This window comes from Phaenicophaeus curvirostris, chromosome 2 (genome assembly GCF_032191515.1).
Source record: "Phaenicophaeus curvirostris isolate KB17595 chromosome 2, BPBGC_Pcur_1.0, whole genome shotgun sequence".
NCBI lineage: Eukaryota > Metazoa > Chordata > Aves > Cuculiformes > Cuculidae > Phaenicophaeus > Phaenicophaeus curvirostris.
In genome coordinates, this window is record NC_091393.1 from 6,127,481 (window position 1) to 6,152,880 (window position 25,400).

The following is a 25,400-nucleotide window of genomic DNA, read 5'->3' on the forward strand; positions in this document are numbered from 1 at the left end:
TTCTGAGAGGGCCCATAGAACTAAAACAATTTACTTGATCACAACTGACAGAAGCAGAAATGAATGTATAGATTTTGGTTTAAAAAGTTCTCTTTCACCACAAAGACTTGCTACTTATCTTAGAAACCATTTTCCCTCTGGGGATACTCAGTCAGTAGTATGTGATCAATAACTTCAGGTGTTTGTATATTTGCAGAAGCATAGCATGGCATGATCTCTATTAAAACTTCCCATAGTGTTTCTTGCCTAATCAATATAAATGAACTATATCACTCCAAGTACTACAACATACTATAACAAGATGAGTCAAACGCAATTATCAGTGTAAAAATATTCCAAATAATCACTACAATACTTTTTTTTTCTCAACTAGTCAAGAAATAATAGGGGTGTGAAGCGAAAGTGTAATAGGATCCAGATATTCTTTAAATTCCATCTGATATCTGAAACTCAATGAATATTCTTCCCTCTAAATTTTGTTTGCACATTGGAATCTTTTTCTGTAACTGTAAAGCTTGGAGCAATCATGTTCTAAGTATACTCACGTTTCCCCTCCCTTACCTTAATAACTGTGCACTTGTAATTCTTATTCCTTTGTGTTTGTATGAACCGTCTCCCACAGAAATATTTTTACTCAAATTTCCAAAACCTATAACGGCTGTTGCAGCAGGCCATGTGCAAAACTCTCCAGCCCCTATGAGAAGCAGCTCTAACATCTGCTTGAAGTACAAAGTATTGGGAAAGCAGCTGGGGTAGTGTTAGCAGGTGCTATTCCATCAGCTTTCCTTACAATTACTAAATTAAATCCTAAATTATGATTTTTTTTAATCAGACCGCATATTTCTACTTTACAACACAGCAAGCACAAAAATATATAGTAAGCAATTATTTTCTAGGCATTTAATTTTTTTTTCTAGAAAATTTTTTAAAATTCTTTTAAAGATCCCATTATGCACCAGCGTGTCATGGCCCATTCTACTTCTTGGGAAAGGCTATATGATACCTTTATAGCAACTACATAAGCCTTTCCGAGTAATGAATATCCATTGCACTGTTACCATAAAGTATGTTTCAAATAGAAATGGATCACCTCAGTTGCACAATATGCCACAATAAATTGCAAAAAATGTTTCTATAAACAGCAACAAAAGGAGAGACTTTTCTGGTCAGGGAGAAAATAAACTGTCACTGGGAGACAGTAGAGAGCTAAAAACAGAGTGCAAGGTTGTCAAGACTAGAAAACTGCTCAGACAAGCGCAGTGAGAAAAGACCAGTGGATGACAAGTTTAAGCAAGAGGAAACTAAATAGACTTGTCCTTTCAAAAGGTTTGATTTCAGAAGATTTTTTAATACTATATGCAATATAAATGCGCACAAATTTTATTATTCCTTTACATTTAAAATAAATATATGTGCTCTTTGGGCTGTGAAAGCATAAATATATAACAAATTATATAAAAAATTATGCATAGCTATTTAAGGGACATACACCAAAAACACGTAAACCAATTTCCTTAATAAAGAGAGAGAGTGGTTAACTTGGAAGTGGTAAAAATCTAGCAAGTGCTTCATGTCTCAGACACTATTTTGTGACTATGGTCACGTCTATATCTCCTTCAGTTTATCCACCTGAGCATAACAAAATAAGTATTAGTAAACAGTTATTTTAGAAGCACTTTGGAATTCACAGAAATGCAGTAGGAAAATGCAAAAAAAAATTATGAAGAAAGATTAATAGTATTCCAATAACTCTAGAGGCACACTCCAACATACCAGGTTATATATCTGTCATCCAATTTCTATATTTTTTTCTGAGCAACTGAGGTCATTATATGACAACTCATATATTTAACAAACGCAGAGAAACAACAAGACAATTAAATAGTAAATAAGTAAAAGGTACACAAACAAACCTTTTTCATAATAGAAAGTCTCTGGGAAATATTAGTAGAAACTGGTTTATGTTTATTTGGAATGATAAAAGTTTCTGGAAAAAACCCACACTGTTTTCTTTTTTGGTTTGCTTTCTTTTTTAACTCAAGTTCTCACATTCACCTTAAAACCTCATAGACAGATTACTGTGAGCAAGTGAGTAAAGAGCGTGACTTCCACAGGTCCTGCTGAACTCAATGGAATTCCAGTGGTCACAACAGTTCCAGCATATGAACTAAAACACAGGATCAGCACCTTGTATATAAATTTAAAGAACAATTTAAAAAAGCCACTTTGCCACAGGTTAAACACTTACTGCAAAAGAACAAAACACTGCAATTTCTACTACTCCAAAGTCCAGGACTTTTCTATGAAGTTGTACTAAAATGCCAAAAAAAGGATAGTTGAGGAGACGCAGCCACTTGATCGTTTCAAGCTTCAGTAAGAAAAACAGTTAATAATCAAAACACTTGAAAGGTGAGATTCCTCACTTGCAGCCACACCACAGCCTTAAAAGTAGCATTGGTAAGAAGCTTATCTGAACAGTAATAAGATTTTAGTATGGATTCTCCTGAATCCTGGAAAAACTAAATAAACTACATGAAAAATAGAAATCTCAGATTTCAATTAAACTAATGGGTAGTTGTTGTTATTGCTACCAAACTAGGTGGCTCCTATATCATAAACGAGAAAGCATTTCCTAAAATTGTATTTATTGTAAGGCTAGTAACATACTACCATTAGAATCTTCCAACATTTTAAAAAACACACTGGATCTGTGTCTGCAGTCACTCAGCAGACAACATAAAGCAATCAAAGTTTTAGCTTATTTTTTGCATGTTTACAGGTTTTCCCCTCTCTCAAAAAAATCTTCTGCACTCTCAGGTTCAAACAATCTTTTTTTAAAAGTTGAAGTAATATAGAAAAAAATGTTAGTAATCACTATCCAGTAATCTGCAAAAGTCTTCATCATATACCAAACAGAAGAAATGGAAGTGAGCTACAAATATTTCAGTGGTTCTTTGGAACTCTCAATTTTTCAAATAATTTTTTTTTTTTTAAACAAAATCCACTAGTGTTGCATCACACATCCCTTCAGTGTTTTTACCACAAGCTAGCAATGTATCAAGAAATCCCTGTGTGCAAAGCATTAAAATAAGTAGATGTAGATTATTCCACACACTACAGACATGCAACCTGCAAGAAGCTATCAGAATAAAAATTCAGACTACAGCAACACTTCCATTAGAAGCACAACTACAAGAAGGTAGTGCGTATAACTATACCAACATTTTATTCTACTTTGGTCATGTAGAGTTATCCCATGCAGATGTTCCGGAAAGTCAACATGCAAATTATGAAGTTCAAAGAAACCCAACCAAAACTCCAGCATTTTCCCTGAATATTCTTGAGCTACAATATCCAATAAGACAGAAATGTCAACATTCCCATCATTTTTTACTCCTCAAAATTCAAATTCAGTAGTAGTGCATACACATTCAAGAGATAAAATAATTTGAATGTATCTATAATAAAGACATTTAATAACAGATTTCTCAGCTCTCGATGTCTTTCTCAATGTATTCAATGCATTAGGAAACAAATGCAGCAGCAATAGCTTACATAAGCCATTGTTCTTGTTCTTTTCTGTACTTCTCAGACCACTTCTGAGTAAGCTCTAGGTAAACATTTGGTTTATGTGGCTTATAATCAAGGTAAACCACCTGTTCAGTCCGTCTGGGGACAGCCTTTTCTATCTGAGTTCCCTCATGCCATTCATTAAAAGATGTAATAGAAATAATTTCTGGTCGCACCAGAAGGGCTGCACTGAAGGCAGTCTCATAATACTTCCCATTAACACGATTACGCGTGTTGTGGTTGTTCCACGGTCGGATGCTGGTATCAATATACCCTGGCCCCACACTTGGAATAAACATTAAGTTGTTACTATCACAAAAGGCTTTTAAACTTGCCCAATTATGATGAGATGAGCCGTAGGAGAAGCCATTGGTGGCAAAGTACGTGTACATTCCATCAAAGCCACTTCTGTGAATGTCATGCTTGTGTCTTTCTTCCACAAGAAGTGCAATGAATAATGCATCATATGGGGTGTTTCGGATAGTCTGGGATCCAGAAACAGTTAACAGATTTGCCCATATTTCAGGAATTGTTACGTAAGAGTCATAGACATAAAACATGGGAAGAAATCTGCCTGTGCTGGTCTTATGCCTGTAAAAGGCTGGATGGCCTCCGTATCTATAAAGCAAACAAGCATTGTTAAGACAAAATTTGCCTCTCAGAAAATATTGGTTTACAATCTGAGATGAAGACTTGTTAAAACCTAATTTTAAAGGACAATGCACATGCTACAAAACATAGCAATTCATATAAATTTTCAGTCCAGTGTTTCTTTAAGTATTAAATAATGAAACTGTAAAGAACCTTTAAATTACTATAAATGAATAACTTAGTGTCAAACTGCACTATAGTTATTAGTTTGCTTTGAAGGGCAATTCTCTAATGATTATGAAATAAGACAGTCTAAGTAACATTGATAAAACAACTAGTAGCTGTACAGAATTTGTCAACCTGAATTAAAATCATTAGAGATTAACACAATAAAACTGTAGCTGCTAGTTTGTTACTACAAAAATGTACGCTTAATTTATGTATCACATAGCTAATACTTTAACTGCTTTAATATGAAGTATCATGACTTGTGATACTAAGGAATGTTGAAAACAATTTACATTTGAGTATCTATAAAATTGATGCTTTAGTATTTTTTAAAAAAACAGACTGAGTTTTGTACCACTGACATATGAACAACATTTCTTAAAAGTTTTCTTCAGTCTCAGTACACATTTTTATATATTCTTCTAAGCTTCAGCTAAAATGCAAAAGTCCTCTAAACCACCATGTAACAAACCCCCGAAGGAAACCATTCTGAAAGCACTCACTTGTCAATGATGTATTTGACATTGTGGTACATACTGCGATCATCTCTATCTTTGTAGGGTTCAATATGAAAAGTGATCTGAAAGATGAAAATGTAGAAAGAGCAACACAAATATAAAACAGTATTAAATACACAGGCACCGTATATTATATGAAGCAAGTACCAGTCATTAAATACAGCTGTTCTTTACAGAGCAAACATTTTCATTAGTCTATTTTGAGGATAGTACAACCCCAATTCAACTCCTGCACTGCAAGATTAGAAACTTGGGATCAGATTAATTTGGTAATAAGAGGTTTTCTGCATTAAAACGCAACACTGGTTTTGGTTCCCCTGGAATTCAGCAAGTAGTAAATATGCTTCAGAAAACTTAAAAAAAACTACAGCAGAAACTAAAAACTCAAATAAAATATTATCGATTTGAACGTCAAAAAACTAATTTACCAATGAAGCATTTTAATATTTAATTTCTAAACAATGTATTAAATTTGCTATAGATCATTCTCCAAGGAGAAATTCAATATCAAAATAGGTTTTAAGATATGGGATATAAAAACTGTAAGATTTTACAGATTTATCAACACCAACAAACTCTTGGAACTAAATCTAATAAAATGTACTACTATTGGTCTGAATGTCAATCTTGGAGCTTATGGAGTTACTTAACTCATACATGTGAAGTAATTCCAGCATAAAAATGCCACTGTTTTCAAATATACCATTAACTAATAGAACCATAGAACGTCAGGTTGAAAGAGACCTCACAGATCACCTGGTCCAACTTTTTAGGTGACATGTTTAAATGAGATGGCCCACCACCCTGTAAAGCTATGCCTTACAAGTGTCTAGTGTAGAGGAATCTCCCACTTCCCTGGGGAGATTATTCCAATTTTTAACTGTTCTTATGGTGAAAAATTTACTTTTGGAATCTTCCCCAGGAACAACTTATACCCATTACCCCTTGGAAGAGTACATTACATTGATCAAAGCAACTACTTTTTCAGAAGCAATTTTAGAGTAGAATGCATTCAATAAAGTCTTCAACAACTCTGCAACAGTAGCAAATTTCCACATTCTATTAGGTACAAACTATAGGAAAACACAGTATTGGACTATATCACTATGAACTGACAGGACAGGCTGAAGAGCACTATAATTTCATATTTCATTTCCAAATATCAAAATTAGGCAAATCAAACGGAGGTATCTTTTGACAGACTTGTATTTAGCAGACATGATAGAAACTTATTTTACATGTTGGTTTTGGTCTACTGAGGTGCCGAACACCGAACTGTAATAACTTACTGCTGCAAGAATGTTTAAAACCATTACAGTGCAGGTAGAATTCCCTGCTAGTATCTAGAATTACTGGAATGTAGATATTAAGTAGTCCAATCAATAACAGCAGTTCATTCATATTCCAGTCAAAACCATACTATTACATGCATTTTCCCTGGTAACTTATTTCATTTTGCCTTGGCTCCTTTAAGTCACCTGAACATTAACAAGTTCTTTCAAGTGAAAGCAAACTCCATTAGATTATCTGAAAATTTTGGGGAAGACTCATTTTCTTCTTTTTAATACTTCACTACTGCATATGGGCAACTTATAATGCAATTCACACAGCATTTTTAACAGTTTCAAAATTATTTCTGCATCTGATTTAAACTTCCTACTTTCCTCCTACTTGTAGAAGAATCTACAGTTGTTGCTAGTAACAGGAAATTTCTCTGAGAATTGGTAACTTGCAGGACCAACTAGAACCAGAGCAGATGAACCAGCTGTATTTTTAGTCCCTAGTACGGACAGCATCCTCCAGAGATAAAACATACACAGCTACTTAGATAATCTAAAACATAAGTTTATTGCTCGGCAAGACTAAAAGGCAATGCACGTTCTCTTTATGACAAAGGGAAAATACAAGCTTTAATCTAAAAATGAACAAAATAAAATGACAAATTTAGATGCTACTAATCAATTCACATAATCTTTAACTGCTTTGATATTTCAGCCAGCCAGTATTTTAACCTTTCTATCCTGTCATGTTCTGAAGTAACCTGAAGTCAGAGTAGCACCCCTCTGACCTTACTGTCCAAGGCAAGTGTTCCTGATACCTTCTGGAATAGACATTCATTCAAACTAGAATTTCTAAATCCCTCTATTACTCTTAGACGCTTGCTCCTGTTCTCTGTGATCAGGCGCCAGCAAGGTACAGGCTAGTGCAAAAAATGAGATTAGCCTTTCTTCTTTCTCAAAGTTCCTTAATTTATAGATCATCGCATTCCATAATATTTTGAAATAAGTAATACTTCCCTCAACTCCCAAGACTCACATGGAAAAAACATGTCTAAAACATCTACACCAATCTGTAAGCTTTCAAACCAATCCAAACCAGAAAAGGTAAAATATATTTATTATAGTTCCAAGGCAATATTTCTTAGGTCTTATCAAAATTCAGTGTAAATCAAAGGGCACTTACACCTGCTTCTATAACCCAAAAGAAGCATAGAGTAATAGGAGACAGAAACAGAAGCTACCACTACATGACAAGCCTTCCTGCTTTACACCACAAGTCAAGTGTAATAAACTCTTACCAAGGTTTACTTTCCTAAGTAGTCCTACTTTAGCCATCTTAAAAACATTTTACCTTTAGATTATATTTGTGTGCATAATCCAGAATAACAGGCACCAAATCATCAGTTGGTTCTCCATTTTCATCAGCCATACCCGGTGGGTACCATGAAAGAGCTATTACACCTGAAAATATAAAACTTAAGTTTTTAATAATGTTGTTTAACACATCACATGTAGATTACACATCAAACAATAATTACGACCATGTTATAACATACATTATATAAATAAGACTTTCAAATTACTGTAGTCAATTAGGAAATCTCAGTATTCTGAGAGTAGATTTTAACTTCCTGTTTTTTAAAAGACAACAGAACAAATGGTGCTAAGATCACCTGTCAAGGGAACAGACCTGTGCTCATTGACCTTTGAGCCATCTTCTCCCATTCTTCCACACACGATCCTAATCTCCGGGTTGCACCAAGATGAGAAGAATGCTGCTAACTAAGGCATTGAAGCTATGCCACAATACAGCCAGCGAATATCAAAACACATGGGGTTAGAGAACACTCCAAAGATGAGAGCTATGTATGTGATGAAAGATATTCTTATTTTATGGAACTTACTTGCCACCATATTTCTGCATCGTGCCTCTAGATCTACTAAAAACCAGCACTGACTGTAATCCCACAAGTCTCCTTCTTGCTAAATGCAATTACTATGCTGTACTCTACCTTTCTAACCATGTGATATTATTTTTTAAATTTATTATCTAAAAATTATTATCTGACTAACAAACCCAAAATTACAACAAAGAAAGCATAACTCAGAGTGAATACACAAACACCTTCTAAAACAATAACCAGAACTTGGAGATTACTACACGCAGTGGTTCAAGTACTCTCAGCATATTCTCTCAACATTTTATCAAATAGAGAATCACAAATAATAGACTATCACAAGAGATAATCTCTTTGAGCACAAGAAAGATGCAGTATTTTACTGCATTTTATTGTCGTATCTTTTATTTCACACAGTAGAAACCGACAAAATTCTAGTGAGCAAAATGTAACGGGAAAGTGGAACAGAAGCAACAAACTCAGGCTACACCCCAGATAACCTGACCACAACATCTGTCAAGACCCTCTTCTATATTGTTAGGGAACAGGAAAAAGTTCAGGAGACAAAATTGTTCCTTAAGGATCCTTAATTCACATTTGTATTGGTCTTTCCCTGGGAAAGACTACTCAATATTTTCTTCCTTGTAGTAAAAAATAGTTATGTACCACTTCAGGAGTCTAAAAAACAGATGGACTCAATGCCAAAACCAGTAGTATAAGCAGGTTTAAATCAGAATACAATCATTCAAGACAAATGAAGAAATACAAATTGGACTACCACAAAAACAGTCTGGTCCAAAAGAAAAAAAAAAAGAAAAAAATCACCAAGCAATCTGAGGAACAAAAATTATTGTATTAATGTGTTCAAAATTAGAAAATTAATAAATAAGGAAAGAATTGTAAAACATAAGAACATATGGAAGCATGAGACTCCTGCTGCTCCAGCCACTTACATGACTTTAATCATTACACAATACTGGCTGAGAGAAAACAAACCACTTCCTTCTCCTTTTGCAAGATCCTTGATAAAGCCCCCAAAAAAGCTAGAAACAAATTGCTATTTGTCAGAACGTAAAATGAAGTCATGGATTAGACATCGGTTAAGAGACAAAAAGAAAAACTGTAAATAGTGAACCTCACAGCACATAAAATGAACCAAGTATAATTCTTATAAAGAAAGATGCAATGTTTGAAGTAATGACATGAGGAAAAAAAAGTTGATTATTTATGTTGGTCAAGTCTAGACAGAAGAGAACAAATTCAAGTGACTTTAAATCTGTAAGCCAGAATAACAACAGGAAAAAGAAAATAATTTTTGACAAACGTCAGTAATGTGTTACAGAGAATACGTCCAAGGGAGCATGAACTACTCATTCACATTGCTGAGTTTTAAATGGAAAACTAACTTAAGTTACTAAAACAACTTGTTTTGCAAGTAATTTTTCTTGGTACTTGGCACCTTTTTCACCAACAGTTCAGGCTATTAGACTTTTGTATTAAGAGGATGAGAAACATCACAGATTCCTCTAAAGCTACGAGTAACCTCTCTGCTTTCATTGCACTATCATGCATTTTTTTCCTTTAGGTAAGATTAAAAAAGTGCTTACTGGCAAGTAACACCTAAGGTTTCTCTGCAACAGTTTCCCCACCACTGCTGGTTTTCTTGTTAATGGGAGTTACTTTATTACTGAAAAGGGTGAGAAATTTCCTACATTTGTATTAATCCTTGTACAAAATACAGGTTAAGTTAAAAAAAAAAAACATGAGAAAACAAGAACCAAGAAGTAAACATTATACAAGTACCTTAACAATTAGGTGAAATAAAGTGATTCTAATCAAGGTGATTAGCACTCAATAATGCTATAAGCTCTGGTCATGTTGCTTCAACTGCATTTACAGAACCTGTTCAGAGCTTAATGTTAGCCTATATGACTGCTTATTTTAAAGATCATGAACATAACAAGGACCATAAAGCCCAACAAGAAATAATGACATGAAAAATATATTCAATATTCTTATGTGTTAAGTCCACCTTATTTAGAGAAGTGGAACAACAATTTGTATTGTAAAAAAAAAAAAAAGTAAATAAACTTTTGGACAAAGAAATAAACTGTAATTGGCTACGTTAAAACTATTTTACCTGAAGAAGGTTTGGATTAGACATTTCCATAGCTAATGAGAACACCTATAGATACACCCCATAAAATTATACAAAAGCTATAATCCCATATATTTTTTACATATGAATGAATATATAATTGTTATTACAAAGAATTTTGAAAAAAATAGTTCCTATTTGAACAGACCACTCCATAACCATGCTAGCATGATTTACTGAAACTTGTTTTTAAACCTGAAGTTCTCATCTCCAAAAGTAAAGTACACAGACAATATATTCTAGCAATGGTTTTTGTATTTTTCTACTTGTTACCGGTCCTTAACAGTAAGTCACGAAACACAGGCACCTACAGGATTACAAATACAGTTCTTAGTTGCTGTGCTCTTACACCCATCAGACACAGCTTTGAAGATGTACATTTTGATTAGGGTCAAAACTCAGAAATACAAAGACATTTACTGCTTTCAGACATTTCCAGAATAACACAGAAAAATGGAAGAATGGGTCAGTTGTGCTCATTCACATATTTAAGGCTGGATAAATTAACAGTATGATGAAACATTAACATTTATTACCAGTTGAAGCTGAACGCATTTGTTTCATGTGGGCTTCTATGACAGAAGGGTCTTTGGAACTGTATGATCCAAGTTCAGGATAAAAGTTGGACCCAATGTCATCAGGAGGATTATGCCTTCCCTTTGGATAATTGTTTGCAATTTTGGGATCCCAATGCGGCAACAATGGATGGTTCCAGTGAATGTATTTACCATCAAACTGTGGATTCCCAAACCAGCTATAGTAGAATATATGGAAGTTGTAATTAGGAGAAGACAGCTCTTCTTCCAGCTTGTTTACAGGAGGCATGGATGCTTTCATAGTATTGACTGCGATACTATGCAAATTACTGGCACGCGTTACAGTATCTCCTTGAATCCTATTTAGTGAATTCTGTTTATTGTCTAAGAGCACTGCCCGTTGTTGAAGCTCAGGCAACAAACCAAGTCCAAATGGATCCCCAAAGCCAGCTCTGTCAGGTCTCAGAGTCTTCAAAGCCATCATTATGGAGCAAATAAACAAAATAAACAGCAACAAAATGATGCATGTTCTTCTGCGAAATCTTGCCATGATGTCATAGTTCAGAGTCCAAACAGAAGGATTTTAGCCGCAGCTGATCAAAAGACAAATATTTTTAAGTCAGATTTCTTATTACCTAATTCAACAGTATGAAATGCTTCATAAAGTTTCTACATAAAAGAAATAATATTGAGACAAATGTGATGTTTACACTGATGCATAACCACATCCCTTGGTAGGGGCAAGGAACAAAAACCACTCCTCCATTTGAGAATGTGTGTCATTCTGAGGTTCTACCAAAGTTTCACATGTTTTATAAAACACCATATTTTTGGAACTTGATTGTTTTCCTAACCCAAATAAATCCCATGAAATGGAAATTCTGATCACATTACTTGAGAACTACCATGTTTTGACAAATATGATAGAAATAGCACAGAAAATAGAAGGGAAAAAAGCAGAAGCCACGAGAGTAACATAGGAGAAGAAGAGTGAAGGACAAAATGGGATATGACAGAAGTACATCTTATGTTCAGAATACAGGTTTCATTTTATGAACTTATTTACTGGCTTCGGACCAACCACTTCATGTTTAGTTAATCAATACATTAACTAAATATTTTGGGAAACACCACTTGAAAAAACGATGCTTTATAACTTTAGAGATCTAAAACCTTAATTTCTTTTCTGAATTATGTAAATAAAAAACAGTATAACATTAAAAATGTACCTCAACCAGAAAGCCTATAAGTTAGCTGCCAGCAGCCTGTTAGTACAATGTCACAGCTGCACAACACTTCATGTAGAATTCCAGGATTAAGTTCAAAACAATACTAATAATACACAGCAAGATCTGAATCCTGAAAGTAGGGGGAAGAAAATCAGGAGTGCCTGATTAGTTTATTTATAACTTTAATTTCTGTTCAACATTAAACACAAGAGAGACAGAGAGAAGGATTAACGAAATTTAGGTTACCACATAATTATGTGGAACAAGATTAAGCATAAAACTAACAACACTAAACTGGAAACTCAGAATAAATTTCTGATTCAGCAGTCATTAGACACAGCATAGCGGTGATTTTGTATTCTGTCACTGACCTTCAAATTTTAGAATCTTACTTGAATTTACTGAGATACACACAGATAATTTTATAATATTTATAAAGTATCTCACCCTAGTTTCCTACCAACTTTCTTTACTACTGTTAGAAGTGAATTAACATATAGCTCAGTTGTCACAACACTCAATTTGTTACACAGCCCAATTTGGATTAACAGTATGATACTTCCAAAAATGGAAGTTGTGCTTCCATTTCAAACCTTAATTCATTCATCCTGCTGTCTAGTAACCTCTGGGATTCATTTGGTTTTCACAGTAAGGTCATCGATACATTTCAACAGCAAAAACCTGTTGACATTTCAAAAATAAACAAGAAAAAAAGAAACCTATGAACTTTTACCTTGTTAGAGAGCTGACTCAGCTGGATAAGTATCACAGCGTTAATGCCAACAAAATAGGACAGATTGGGAGGGGAAGAAAACAAAAATGCTGCTGCTTATTTTATCCAACTGGATTGTGAAACCATACCTTTAGCTACTATCAGGGAAAAGGATTTTACAGCATAGGTGCTTATACTATTTCATTTCATGGACGAGGTGCTGGGGGACATGGTTTAGTGTTTGATAGGAATGGTTGGACTCAATGATCCGGTGGGTCTCTTCCAACCTGGTTATTCTATGATTCTATGATTTAAAACTTTTCATTAACAGATTTCACATCACTTGACATCAAAGTACAAGGTTCCTTTTCTATAGTTCACAATCCATCTCAAGGTGTTAGAATTTTGCCTCAGAGAGTCCAGAGCAGTTTAACATTAAATCCATTCAAACTACTTCTACTATACTTCCTAACCTTTTCAGTCCTCTTTCTAGTCAATAACCCACCCCTCCCTGGGACTTTAACTCAATTTTTGAATTTAAAAACCTTAGTTTTCTAAAGAGTCAGGGGTGGGGTTTAAAGGAAACAATATTACTCACCTAGCTAATGTATTAACATACAGTTTAATTTAACCCAGATACTATTGATCTTCATAAAGCAGCACACAGGACTGCCAATAATAAATTACTTCCGAAATTATTATTTTCTCATCTCTTCTGTAAAAAAAGAATTAATGACTAATGTCTATAATTAGAATATTCATAAGGTCTTTCATATGAATTTCCTATTCCATATCAAAGAAGCTGTTCCTTTTTATTCTTTGCTTGACATATCTGCTATTGAATTCCTCCTCTACTGCATCAAGATTCCACTGTCATAAAGCTCTTGTTCTGAAGTGTCAGGAATTGACCTTAGTGCTCCATGTTCTTATTTCAACAAGTAAATTTTTTCAATGAAAAATTAAAGTATACTAAAAACCAAGCAGCACACTTATTAAATTTTGACTAGCATCAGGACAGGCCCTGGTCTGCCACAGTATATTATGAACCTCCAGTAAGTTTCTATAGAGGCTCAGCGTCAAAGTGCAAAATTTCTAAAATAAGTTAGCCATACCTATGGTAAAGCCTTTGGAGAGACTTGAGTTTCGATGATGCCATAATTCAGCCCTGGCATAGATACCAATACTGTAAAAGCTGCATTGAAGAGCTACAGGTTGGCAATGATTGCATTATGTCATTTAATCTTGTACAAAGCTTCTCTTTAGAGACACTGACAGACAAATTACGCTTATCAACGGCAGTGCTACAGCAGAATGGTAATATTGGGGAAATAGAGTGAGCAAACATGCCATGGGAAACAGCTACTTGAAGTTACGTCTACCCTTGAAACGGAAAAATCTTAGAATACATTTCCAATTCAACAGTCATTAGAGATAGCATAGCTGTGATTTTTATTTCTGTCATAGACATCAAAATTTTATAATGCAACTGCAGTTTACTAAGGTACATAGTTCATTTCCACATACTTATGAAATATCTTGCCTTGGATTGTTGAGTGCATTTGGATCTAACAGCAATTCCCTTTCTCAGTAGGAGAAGGTCAACCTGAATAATGTCATTTTATGCAGATTAAGTTACACATGCAGACGTGTATGAATCAGTTACTCTGATTCATACGACAACTTGCTAACAATCAGCTTTTGGGTTCTAACTTCAAGTTTGTTGCCCCACATTGATATACCAGCCAAAAACGTAAGTAATTCAAGCTCTTTCTCTTGCCTAGTGAATTAATTTTAAAAGAACAAAAGAAATCCACTTATTACAGGTCAGAAGGAAGAACAAATTAGTTTAGATCACCAGCCTCTATCTACAGGCAAATAACAGCTTCAATGCACATCAATTCTTTACCAGAATAGTTAGGCGTCTTCAGCTATTTGCGGATCCAAGAATTCCTGAACAAAAGGTCATTTATTTGTACAATGCAAAAACATACCTTCCATTTAGAAACTCATTTCCTAGTTTAATTTGACACCCCTAGTTCTTAAATTAGAAGGGACAGTAAGCAAACCTTTGTTTACATTTATTTCTTATCACTTACATTTTCAACTTGACTAATAATTTAATTGCTTCCATCTGAATTTTCCTTTCAAGAAATTTCTAGCCTGCCTAGTCTGTATGTTGTCTGTTGTATGTTACTATCACTGGATACAAGGAAACATTTTTAAGGTGTTTGTTTTCTGGACTGGAGCACCTCCCACACAAGGACAGGCTGAGAGAGTTGGGCTTGTTCAGCCTGGAGAACAGAAGGCTACGAGGAGATCTTATAGCGACCTTCCAGTACCTGAAAGGAGCCTACAAGAAAGCTGGAAAGGGACTATTCATAAAAGCCTGTGGTGATAGGATAAGGGGGAATGGGTATAACTGGAGCATATTTAGACTAGACATTAAGAAGAATTTCTTCACCATGACAGTGGTGAGACACTGGAGCAGGTTGCCAAGGGAAGTTGTGGATGCCCCATCCCTGGAGGTGTTTAAGGACAGGTTGGATGGGGCCTTGGATAACCTGATCTAGTGGGATGTCCCTGACCATGGCAGGAGGGATGGAACTAGATGATCTTTAAGGTTCCTTCCAGACATAACTAATCTATAATTCTCTGACTGCTTCAGCTCCACCATCTCTTTCCTTCCTTAGGTTAAAGGAATACATTTTAATATTGTGACTACCAACATGCATCCTTGAAATAAAATTGCCTTTCTAAAAAAAAGAAATAAATGTGCTCCTTTTCCAAAAAATTCAGTTTTCTATCAATTCAGTTCACAGCTAATACATGCAAACTGAGTACAGGATTATCATCATCCCTAAATCTAGTTCCTGAGTGGTAAAAATTAGCTCAGAGGTCATTACTGTCCAGTCAAAATTATTTTCTTAACTGTGTAATACACCACATGTTTTAAAATAAATTTATATTTTATAAAAATAAATTTATCACACAGTCACTCTGTAGTAGAAAGTTCTTTGGGAAATTTTGCATGGAAAGGTGCCTGAGGAAGTCAGAATCTTCAGCTAACTCCATCGATATAATCTTCATTACTACACATGATTTTACAAATCATGAATTGTTACCTGAAGGTCCAGATCAAAGCCACAGAAGTCAGTTCATTACTTTTAGTTTGTAAACTACTATATATAATTAAAACCACAAAATAAATGTATGTATATTTATCCCTCTATGACCATTTCTGTTCCAAATTAATTTGTTCCTTACATAGCATAGTGTGAAACTCACACTATAACAAAAGCTCCACTTGTTCTTCCTAAAACACTCAATATCCCCAAGAAAAAAAACCAAAGCATCTGTAAAAAATGTTGAAGTATTTTCTTAACTGTTCCCCAGACTTGATAATAAGCCTATCGCAAGGATAATCTCTTCCATTCAAGCTCTTACTTCACAGTGATAGTTTTTACTCCCTCACTGCTGCTTTTTATACCCTTAAGTTATCCTGCAGGCAAACTTTCTGTTTGTTCTTTCCACTACATGAAGAAAAAAACCATACTGATGGACAAATGACAATAGAACATTTTTCCCCAAACAGGGATGTTTCTTTAGTCAGAGGACAAAAAACAGGGGTTTAATTATTCTAGATAATTTCAGTCATATGATAAATCAAGTTTCAATACTCCAAAACTTATGGTTTGTTTTTTCTAGTTTTACTAATTCCAAAAGAGCAATATGCAGTGCAAACAAAGTATGCTCAGATAAAAGGGATGTATATATTTTAATAAGAGCCAGCAAGCACTATAATTTATTTGTTCTGACGCTCCTTAAACACAAACAGAAAAGAGAGCTCTGAATATCTGACTTTCTGGATACCAGGGTAAGGTCATACAAAATTCCCAGAGGCTGGTAGCTCATGGGTGATATCACAGCTCCCCAGCTACGTTTTCTAAGCTAAGCTCCTCCTAACACCTCCCAGCTAGAAGAATCTGAAATCTCTGAAGTGACAGATCAACTCTAGACAGAGCTGAAACTCTTAGGCCCGTCATTCTGGGGCTAAAGTGCAGATGTGCACCTAGAAGCATTATTTAAGTTCCCAAGTGATTGACCAGGTGAGATTTAGTAAACTTCCCTAACAGGTGATAAAGGTCTGTTCAAACCACCACATTTACATAGAACTTTCTGGTCTGGGAAACACAAATTAAAAAAAAAAAGCCACTGAGCCTGACCACATCTTAGTTGTGAGAGCTTTGGGAGTTCCTAGTATGAGAAAAACTGGGTAATTTCTCAGAAAGTTTTTTTCTCTCTTTTTCTGAAGACTTTTTTATAAAGCCCTTGAAAATCATTAAAGATGGAAGGAGATATTACACATGGCATGCAAACACCTTATAGCTGTGTTTACACACTAAATATATATATTTTTAAGCACTTCTAATAATATAAAGTTTCTTTTAGGTCCATCCAATTTAGAAAGAGCTATTTGGAACGCAACAGTTCTAACATGGATAACTATATCATTCACAAAAGCAGCAATACGATTTTTTTAAACAAGATTTAAATTTAAGAAATACGTGGTTTAAACACGATAATGACTCTAACATTAAACTATGTTTAATACATGAGAGCATTCGATTCCAAGATTCCAGCATTCCCTTATTTTAAGACACTGAAACACACACCTAACTCGGAGCAGCTGCAGACCATGAGAAGAAAGCCAGCTTCTTCATCAAGAGCCACCTGTGAAACAGCTTCCCGGGACAGGTCACAGCATGAGCAGCTAGAGAGCAAGGCTGTTGGACAAAGAGTTGAAAGTGAGAAAGGGGAGCGAAGCCAACTGGGTGAGGTCGCTTCCCTCCCTCAAGCCACCCACCAGATTATGAGTGTCCAAACGTTTCTCTCACACTGAAGAGCCAAGTGCAGGAGCCTCCAGCCAAGTGCTTGGTCCTTGCCAAGGGCTGAGCAGCCTGATCTAGTGGGAGATGTCCCTGCCCATAGCAGGAGGGGCTGCAACTAGATGATCTTTAAGGTCCCTTTCCACACAAACTATTCTTTTATTCTATGATCTGTTATGGGCGAGGGCTCAGCCCCAGGGGTGACCCTGGTCCTTCCAACGATGCCTGTGGGCGCCTTTGCCTCCGCTCCCCTCCCTCTCCCCTCATCTCCTCCACATCTCTCCCCTCATCTCCCCCGCCTTTCCCCTCATCTCCCCCCTCATCTCCCCCGCCTTTCCCCTCATCTCCCCCCTCATCTCCCCCGCCTTTCCCCTCATCTCCCCCCTCATCTCCCCCGCCTTTCCCCTCATCTCTCCCCTCACCGCCCCCACCTTTCCCCTCATCTCTCCCCTCACCGCCCCCACCTTTCCCCTCATCTCTCCCCTCATCTCTCCCCTCACCGCCCCCACCTTTCCCCTCATCTCTCCCCTCACCGCCCCCACCTTTCCCCTCATCTCTCCCCTCACCGCCCCCGCCTTTCCCCTCATCTCTACCCTCACCGCCCCCACCTTTCCCCTCATCTCTACCCTCACCGCCCCCACCTTTCCCCTCATCTCTCCCCTCTTTCCTCTCATCCTTCCCCTTCTCCCCCTCATCACCCCCCTCTTTCCTCTCATCACCCCCCTCTTTCCTCTCATCCTCCCCCTTCCCCCTCCTCCTCCCCCTTCTCCCCTCCTCTCCTCCCATCTCATCCCCCGCCTCCCTTCCCAGCCCCGGGAAGGCCCGCACCCGCCGGGGCTCCTCACCGTGCGGAGGCGGGGGCGCTGCCTGAGGGCGCTGGGCCGGGGCGCGGGCCAGGGGCGCACGCGCGGGGCGGGGCGAGCGTGCGCGCGGGTCACGGCGGGGCGGGGCGGGGGCCCCTCCTCGGCGCTCGGTGGCGAAGCCCGGCGGGGGCGGAGCCGAGGGTGGGAGCCTGGGGGGTATTCGCTGAGTCTCTCTGCCGATACAATACGCGCCATATTTCGAAGTGGAATGCCTTGGCTGAGGCTAAAGTGCGGTTGAGTTTCGTCTGAGCAGTCGTGGGGTTTGAAAGTTAGACAGAATGTCCTTCTGAGAGCATGTTTTCCTTCTCTGAGACCATGTTTTCCTTCTCTGAGACCGTGTTTTCCTTAAAACAGTCTTTTTCCAACACCATCCTTTCCTTGAAAATGATAAGGTGTTGTGTGAGGAGCAATTTGTGCTACGCCGCTGTCTCTTCCGTAATCACCTCTGTTTGGGATCCTCACTCGTCTGAAAGCCAGGGTTAAGTAGAGCCGTAGCCAGCTCCAAATTAGCAAGAGTTTTGACTATTGCAGAGTTTCATAACATTGAAATTAAACCTTGGAAAGTAATAGAATATGTACAAGATTTCTGGGGCAGTTTATACATATACATGTAAGTGGGAAATATATTGGTTAACAGGCTTTGTTTTGTTGCACGTGCTTGATGGAGATCATTCCTATGTGTTGTGCAGGGCTGATAAAGGATGTTTTCTAAAAATCCCAAATAAGTCTTTGAGAGTTTTATTTGCTGACGTTTTCAGTGATACTGCTGCCTTCTCTCTGTGAGGAACAGGGCGTGAGGAGTGCCGGATCAGACCTCCTTGGCCTTTGAAATAGCCTTTTTTTCACTCAAAAGGTGTAAAAAAGTCTTCAGTTCTTTAAAGTTCTTTGCTGGGGAAGAACTTGCCCAGTGGTAAATGACTGGATAAAGCCTGTAGGGTAAATCTTTGGAGGTTGCGCGCCAGTGCTCTGGGTGAGTTTTGCACTCTGTGTTGGAGTGGGGCTTTCAAGGTGGCAATGCACAGGGAAGGTCCAGGCATTTGTCTTTATATTGATGCTGTGAAAAGCCAGACTCAATAATCAATGCCAATTTGATTAATAAGTAAGTTATTCTCCAATGTGATGTCAGGCATGCAGAGGATCACTCAATGTGCATGCGATGTCGAATACCATTCGCAAAGGCTCTATACAGTCAAAGCATACATATTCGTTGCTTTTTCTGGGAACAGGGGTGTCTATTATAATCGGTTTCCAGAATTTATTTACATAAGTTTCCTCCCCTTGGCGCACTCACTCTGCTTTCTGGAGGTCATCTTCAGGGGTCTCTAATTGAAGGTCATAGACGATCTTCATGGTTGATCTTCTCAACTCTCCTTCTTGTGCATGCTCTTACACTGCTTGGCTACCTCTTCAAGGTTGCATCTGGTCCTATCTGGTTCTTCTTTTTGTTATCATTGTGGTAGTCCTTGTTATCTGGCTTAATTAGATACAGTCACATTCTTTCCCATTCTTTCTAACTGCAGCCTTGTTAAAATTCCTTATTTAAGCATAAGTAGCCAGGGGCAAGCTAGCTAAAAGTTATTATTCAAGCTAATCTTATATTTTAGTTCTAAAATCACAAAAACTATACATAATATTGAAATATATAATAGGTTAGCAAGTTATAAGAAAGCATTTCTTCCTTCAGTACCACGTCAGCTATGTGGGAATAAATCAGGGAAAAAAATATGTGGGTAGAAGTGTGGTAAATACTCCTGCTCTACAGTGATTTTGTAATTACAGTAATGTAATTTGTAATTGCAATAATGTAAAAATGGTTTCACTGACATTTCAAATGCTAATGTTTCATGCACGCTTTACTCTTTTTTATTTTTTGCAAAATAGTGCAAATGGGCTGTAAATAGTTGCCATAATGCAATTAGTAACCAAATCAATGAAAAAGAAATATATATGCTCATTGTCTACTGTAGCATCAGGAGTCTGTCAAGAAGGATACTTGCTGATGAGCACTTCAGACTGACTCCTACAAACTATTGTGCTAGGTAAACAGTGTGATTATCCCATAGAATGAAGACGTTTCTTCACTTTGCAGTATGAAAAGTGATGATAATGAGTTGGATCCCTGTGGTGCAGTTTGCCTGATTTTTTTAAGGTTCCCTCTAAGCTGTGAGAGAAATTGTACAAACAGTGACCAGAATTGTAGTTTCATTACAATCAATAGCACTACCCTCATTGATTTCACCAGAGGCGGTATTTCACCTCGTATGTGGATGAAAAGACTTGGAATGTGTGTCTCATACTGTAGATATAAACAAGATAAACAAATTCAATAGTTGCCATGGTTCTCCTTGAGTTCTGAGAAAACTGGGAGGCAAAATTGTTGCATGATATTTTCTTTATGCTGTTTGAGTGCTCTGAGGGGAAATAGGTTTGCAGTAATACTTACGTAAAATTTTATTTATTAGATCTATCTGAATAATTTCATTAATAGGGAATATGTTGTAAGTGATTCAGGAAAGTCATGCTTTAAGAATAAACATTTGAAAAATTGATATCCAGAACCTTTCTTCACAATCTTACAATTTTTTTTTTACTATGTTTTCTTTCTTTTCTGATTTTCTTTCTTGCTTTTTTCTTTTTTCTTTTTTTTCTTTCTTCTTTACTTTTCACTTTTAAAAGAAAATATAGTATAAGGGTGCTCTTCACTTCTGTTTTATGGAGGGCGTTGCTTTAATTCTCACTTTACCATATAGAAGAAATCCTACTGGAACTAAGATAGTTTGTTTAAAGATAAGATAAGCAGAAATCATAAGAATGGAAAAAGTAAATCAGGAGCTTCCTTTGGTCATGTTCCATTAAGACTATTTGTTTACAGGATGAAGAATTACTAGTCTTAGGGAATAAATAGGAAAAAAAAAATAATCGGAGGAAAACAAACCCTAAAATTTATTGTTCTCATATAGTTCTGTTATGCCAGAACATTTTTTTTTTGCTGAACAGACTGAATCTATTGGCTAAGATTAAAAAAAAACAAAAAAAACCCAAAAAAACCAAAACAAAACCAAGAGAGACTCAAAACATTTACATCACAAAGTTTCCTCAAGGCCTTTATTCATAGCAAGAATTAAGTGATCATGTTCAGTGTAGGTTTAGGGGGGACCAAGGAAGGTTATTATGATTGTGGTAATATTGTTGGTTAACTTTCTTTTTTAATGTCTTGTGTTATCTTTCTTTTTCCTTCTTGATCTTGCACTTGCTTATTGTGTTACCCTGTGTTAGATCAAGGTATACCTTTCCCTAGCTTGCTTTCAGTGTATGTTCTTATCTTCCCTACAGCTTCCACTATTTTCCTGTGCATTACACTATATTTCTCACTTGTTCTTTATTTATGGATATAAAGCTGTAACAGACTGTTCTGGCTTCACGACAAACACAAAAGATGGAATAGCTTGTGCTTCTAGTCTTTCCTTCTGTTCTCAAAATCATTAATTTCTCCATTTTCCTTCCAGTCATAGTTCTTCATCCAGAGCTCCTCATTCAAACTTTCATGAATCTCTGCCACTTTATCTGATACATAGCCACCTCTTTGAATCCTTCTTTCAAGAGCCTCTTGTTGCTATGTTCCACATTTTCTTCTGGGCAGAAGCTAAAGAGAACCTTGCTTTTGTCCCAAGGTGGTGAAACGCTGGTCCAGTTTTCACTCAAATATTTCAGCAGCAGTAGAGGTACCATAATATTTTGGTGGGATTTAGATGATTTTTTAGTTCAATGAAAGCTATGAATTCCATAGTATACAACCAGATTACCAGATTGTTTATAAACAAGCTTTATTAAAGGTCATAATCATTTTCTGTCATGAAACTAATTTCTGGATTTGTTGAATGCTTCACTAAACTGTTGTATGTACTAGAAGTTTCTTGCAGCCTTTGGGAAATAAAACTATTCTGTACATATGGAAGCTATGTCAGAGCCTGAAGTAATTTTTTAATTTAGAAAAACAATGTTTCTTTTTAGAAAATAGTAGGGTTTCCATAATTTTTAAAATTTGTGCTGTGATTTTTAATTTTTTTTTTTTAAAAAAACAAAACCATAGACTAGGAAAAATGTTTGAATTATAGTCATTGAAAAAGTACTGTACTTGCCTCGAGAAGTTCCATTTATTTTTTCTATGTCCAGGCTATGTATGCAGCTAGAAATTTCCTTTACTTATAGAGAGAAATGTTCTCATGTAGTTAATGCCTTTATGAGACCACAATGTTGTATGCTTTGTTAGTATAGGAGTGCCTACAAGGCTTATTGAACTGTGTACTACTGTGTATGTTGTGTTATATGAAGGTTATTCATGGGGCCATGAATGCAGAAATTATATTGCACATCAATTACGTTAGCTATATATGGATGTGTTTTCCTTTGTTTCATTTCTTATTAAGTTTTGAGACTTTTTCTGGAAAGCTATAGGCGGTTAAATGTAACTCTTTCTAGTAATCTTGTTAAAGGTAAAGTTACATAGTATCTTAGAAGGTGAGGGGGAAATAATTTTTTCTCTCTGCCCTTAAAGAAAACAGTACAGAAAGAATTTAGGTATGTTTTCAAGATCTTCCCTGAAGTACTTATCAATCTGCAGATGTATTTGACTTGGAGCCTCATCTCCTTCAGAAATTAGAACCCTCGTTGTGCTGCTTCTCTAATTAAATAAACTGCAATGAGACAATGATGTTTTCATCTGCTGGCAGGAAATGAAATTCAACTAGGTAGGCTTATGCACTGATTTTTAAGTTATTATTATTATTATTTTCAGCAGTTGTGGCAGAATAACTAGTTTTTCAAAGGAAGATGAACATTCAGATGATGGGGTGATACATACTTTAAAAATATCTGAATTGGGTGGTATTGGCAATAACAGGAGCAAAAACAAGGGAGAATTAAAAAAAAAATGCTTATCTTTTATAAGCATATCCATTTCGATTAAGAGTGTTTCAATACCATTTAAGCATCCTTATTTGGGTTTGTATTAATAGAGGAAATAAATTAGCTGAATAGTGTTTCATCACAGTTCTAACAGTCATCAAGCATTTCAGTTGCTAATCATGCATTAATACATACAAACTTTCAGAAGAAATAAGTACCTGTCTTATTGAAATACAAGACAATTTACATATAAAATGCAAATGCACATACACAGATTTCCCTTACAGTATGCTCAAAAAGGCTGTAGTCTTGCAGTTTTAAGAGACCTTGTTTCAGAGTGCCCATTAGGCTGCTGTATTTGAGAAACTTAGTGATTTTGTTTTGTAGTCAGGGTAGTTCTGCAGGATAAAGAAAGCTCTTCTAGTCTTGCAAGAGAACTAGCGAAGACCAAGACTGCATAACCCATTGCAGAGTTAAAGAAACTACCACCAGTGCTCAAAATTGGAGGTTCAAAGGTTACTTCACTACTGTCTATACACATGAACGTTATCATTAGTAGTATGTCTTTTCTTCCCTTTTTTTTTTTTTTTGGTGGAACATCAGTGATGAAGATGTATGACTATCAAATGTTGTGCTATATTTGCAATTCCAACATTTTTCTATCTTTTATTTTAGGAATGAATGAAACAGTAATAAATTTCATACTGAGACATGTAACTCTTGTAGAACAGCTACTATATTTTCATTTTGACCACTAGATACATGGTTAATCTGTAGGTGAATGTAACAAATGTACAACTGGATTTTGTAATTTTTTTTTAAGGATTATGGTTATCATAAATTGTTTGCCTAATTCAACATAAAACAACATTTTACATTTGTTGTGATATATTAAGCATAAATATTGACTCAAAGTAAGTCAAAGGTATGCAGTTTCTTAAACCACCAGGAAGTATTGCATGGCTTGATAACAATAGGCTACTTTATGATGACAAAGGCTACAAAGAAATATATATTTAGTCAAAAGCAATGGGAGGAATATGTGAAATTAGACTATGGAATGAAAACTTCCAATAGGGGCAGCACTGCAAAACATGGATTTTCTCAAAGAAAAGAAAAAAGATGTATTTGTTTTAAAAATACTCATGCCTTCCATTCCAGTTAGGTTTGAGCTCACAAAGTAGAAGAGGAAGTGTTTTACCATTTTTATTACAGTCTTGTCCTATAAAATGACATTGTTTCCATCTGTATATCTGTGTGGATATAATTGAGATGCTTGAAACTTTAGCTGCATTATTACTGACATACAATGCATGTTGTTGTTTTAGCCATTATCTATACAAACTACACCTCAGGAGCATTCTACCTGCAAAAAAAAAAAAAAAATTGTGACTGTATTGGGGATCTTGTTTCAGAATGCTGTTTGCTCCAGAATTTTGGAGTAGAAAAGCAAGATCATGCAGACCAGCATACATTAAGATGGTGCATCTTTTTACTGTATAGCCAAGCATTAGTGCCTGGAAGTTCTCCAAGTGAGTGCAGTAATTTCCATAATTATGTAGTTAAAACTGTCTGCATCTGATTAATTCGAAAATCTTATTGTCTTATGTGATGAGAGAGGGATGAACTCCATGCAGTTAGTGTTGTGCTCAAGACTCTAGGCAAACTTGGCAGTTGAAATATCACAAAGAGAAAAAGAAACCTCACTGAACTAGCAAATGATCAAGCACTGCGGCTTTCATTATTAAAATCACTAACAATTTTTGACATTACATTATTGACAGAGCATGATTCTCCATTGGTCAGTGCCTCTATAATAATAACAGTAATTTATTTCCTGTAGCACGTAATTGGATAAAAGTGCACCTCAAAATAGATGAACAGTGATACTGCCTATCCTGAGGGCCTTGAGACTTCTCAAGCATGATTCAACATGGTGTTAGAAGTGAGAGGTAGGCATAGGCTGTAAATGGCTTTATTCTATCTCAATGTCATTTTAATATTGGCATTATCAAAAATGGAATAA

General features: G+C 36.2%; 1 protein-coding gene across 2 annotated transcripts; it reads right to left on the reverse strand.

The window, feature by feature from the left end:
• Positions 1-3,019: 3,019 nt before the first annotated feature.
• Positions 3,020-17,504, reverse strand: MANEA (mannosidase endo-alpha). Of its 2 annotated transcripts, none has more exons than XM_069851163.1 (5): positions 17,394-17,504; positions 10,780-11,372; positions 7,539-7,648; positions 4,893-4,969; positions 3,020-4,188 (listed from the first exon to the last, which is right to left on the reverse strand). In XM_069851163.1, the coding sequence occupies exons 2-5, from the start codon at positions 11,327-11,329 to the stop codon at positions 3,552-3,554; spliced, it is 1,374 nt and encodes a 457-aa protein (XP_069707264.1). In that variant the 5' UTR covers positions 11,330-11,372; positions 17,394-17,504; the 3' UTR covers positions 3,020-3,551. The 2 variants fall into 2 exon arrangements, with proteins under 2 accessions (XP_069707264.1, XP_069707266.1); XM_069851165.1 differs by lacking the exon at positions 17,394-17,504 and adding an exon at positions 12,602-12,691.
• Between the last annotated feature and the right edge of the window lie 7,896 nt (positions 17,505-25,400).

Bases quoted from the DNA above. Each gene is read 5' to 3' on its own strand.
- MANEA (XM_069851163.1), bottom strand. From the start codon at position 11,329: ATGGCAAGATTTCGCAGAAGAACATGCATCATTTTGTTGCTGTTTATT. The intron at 7,649-10,779 runs GTAATAAATGTT...TTATATTTTCAG, and splicing joins AATGCGTTCAGCTTCAACTG to GTGTAATAGCTCTTTCATGG. The intron at 4,189-4,892 runs GTGAGTGCTTTC...TTTGCTTTATAG, and splicing joins GTCAAATACATCATTGACAA to ATACGGAGGCCATCCAGCCT.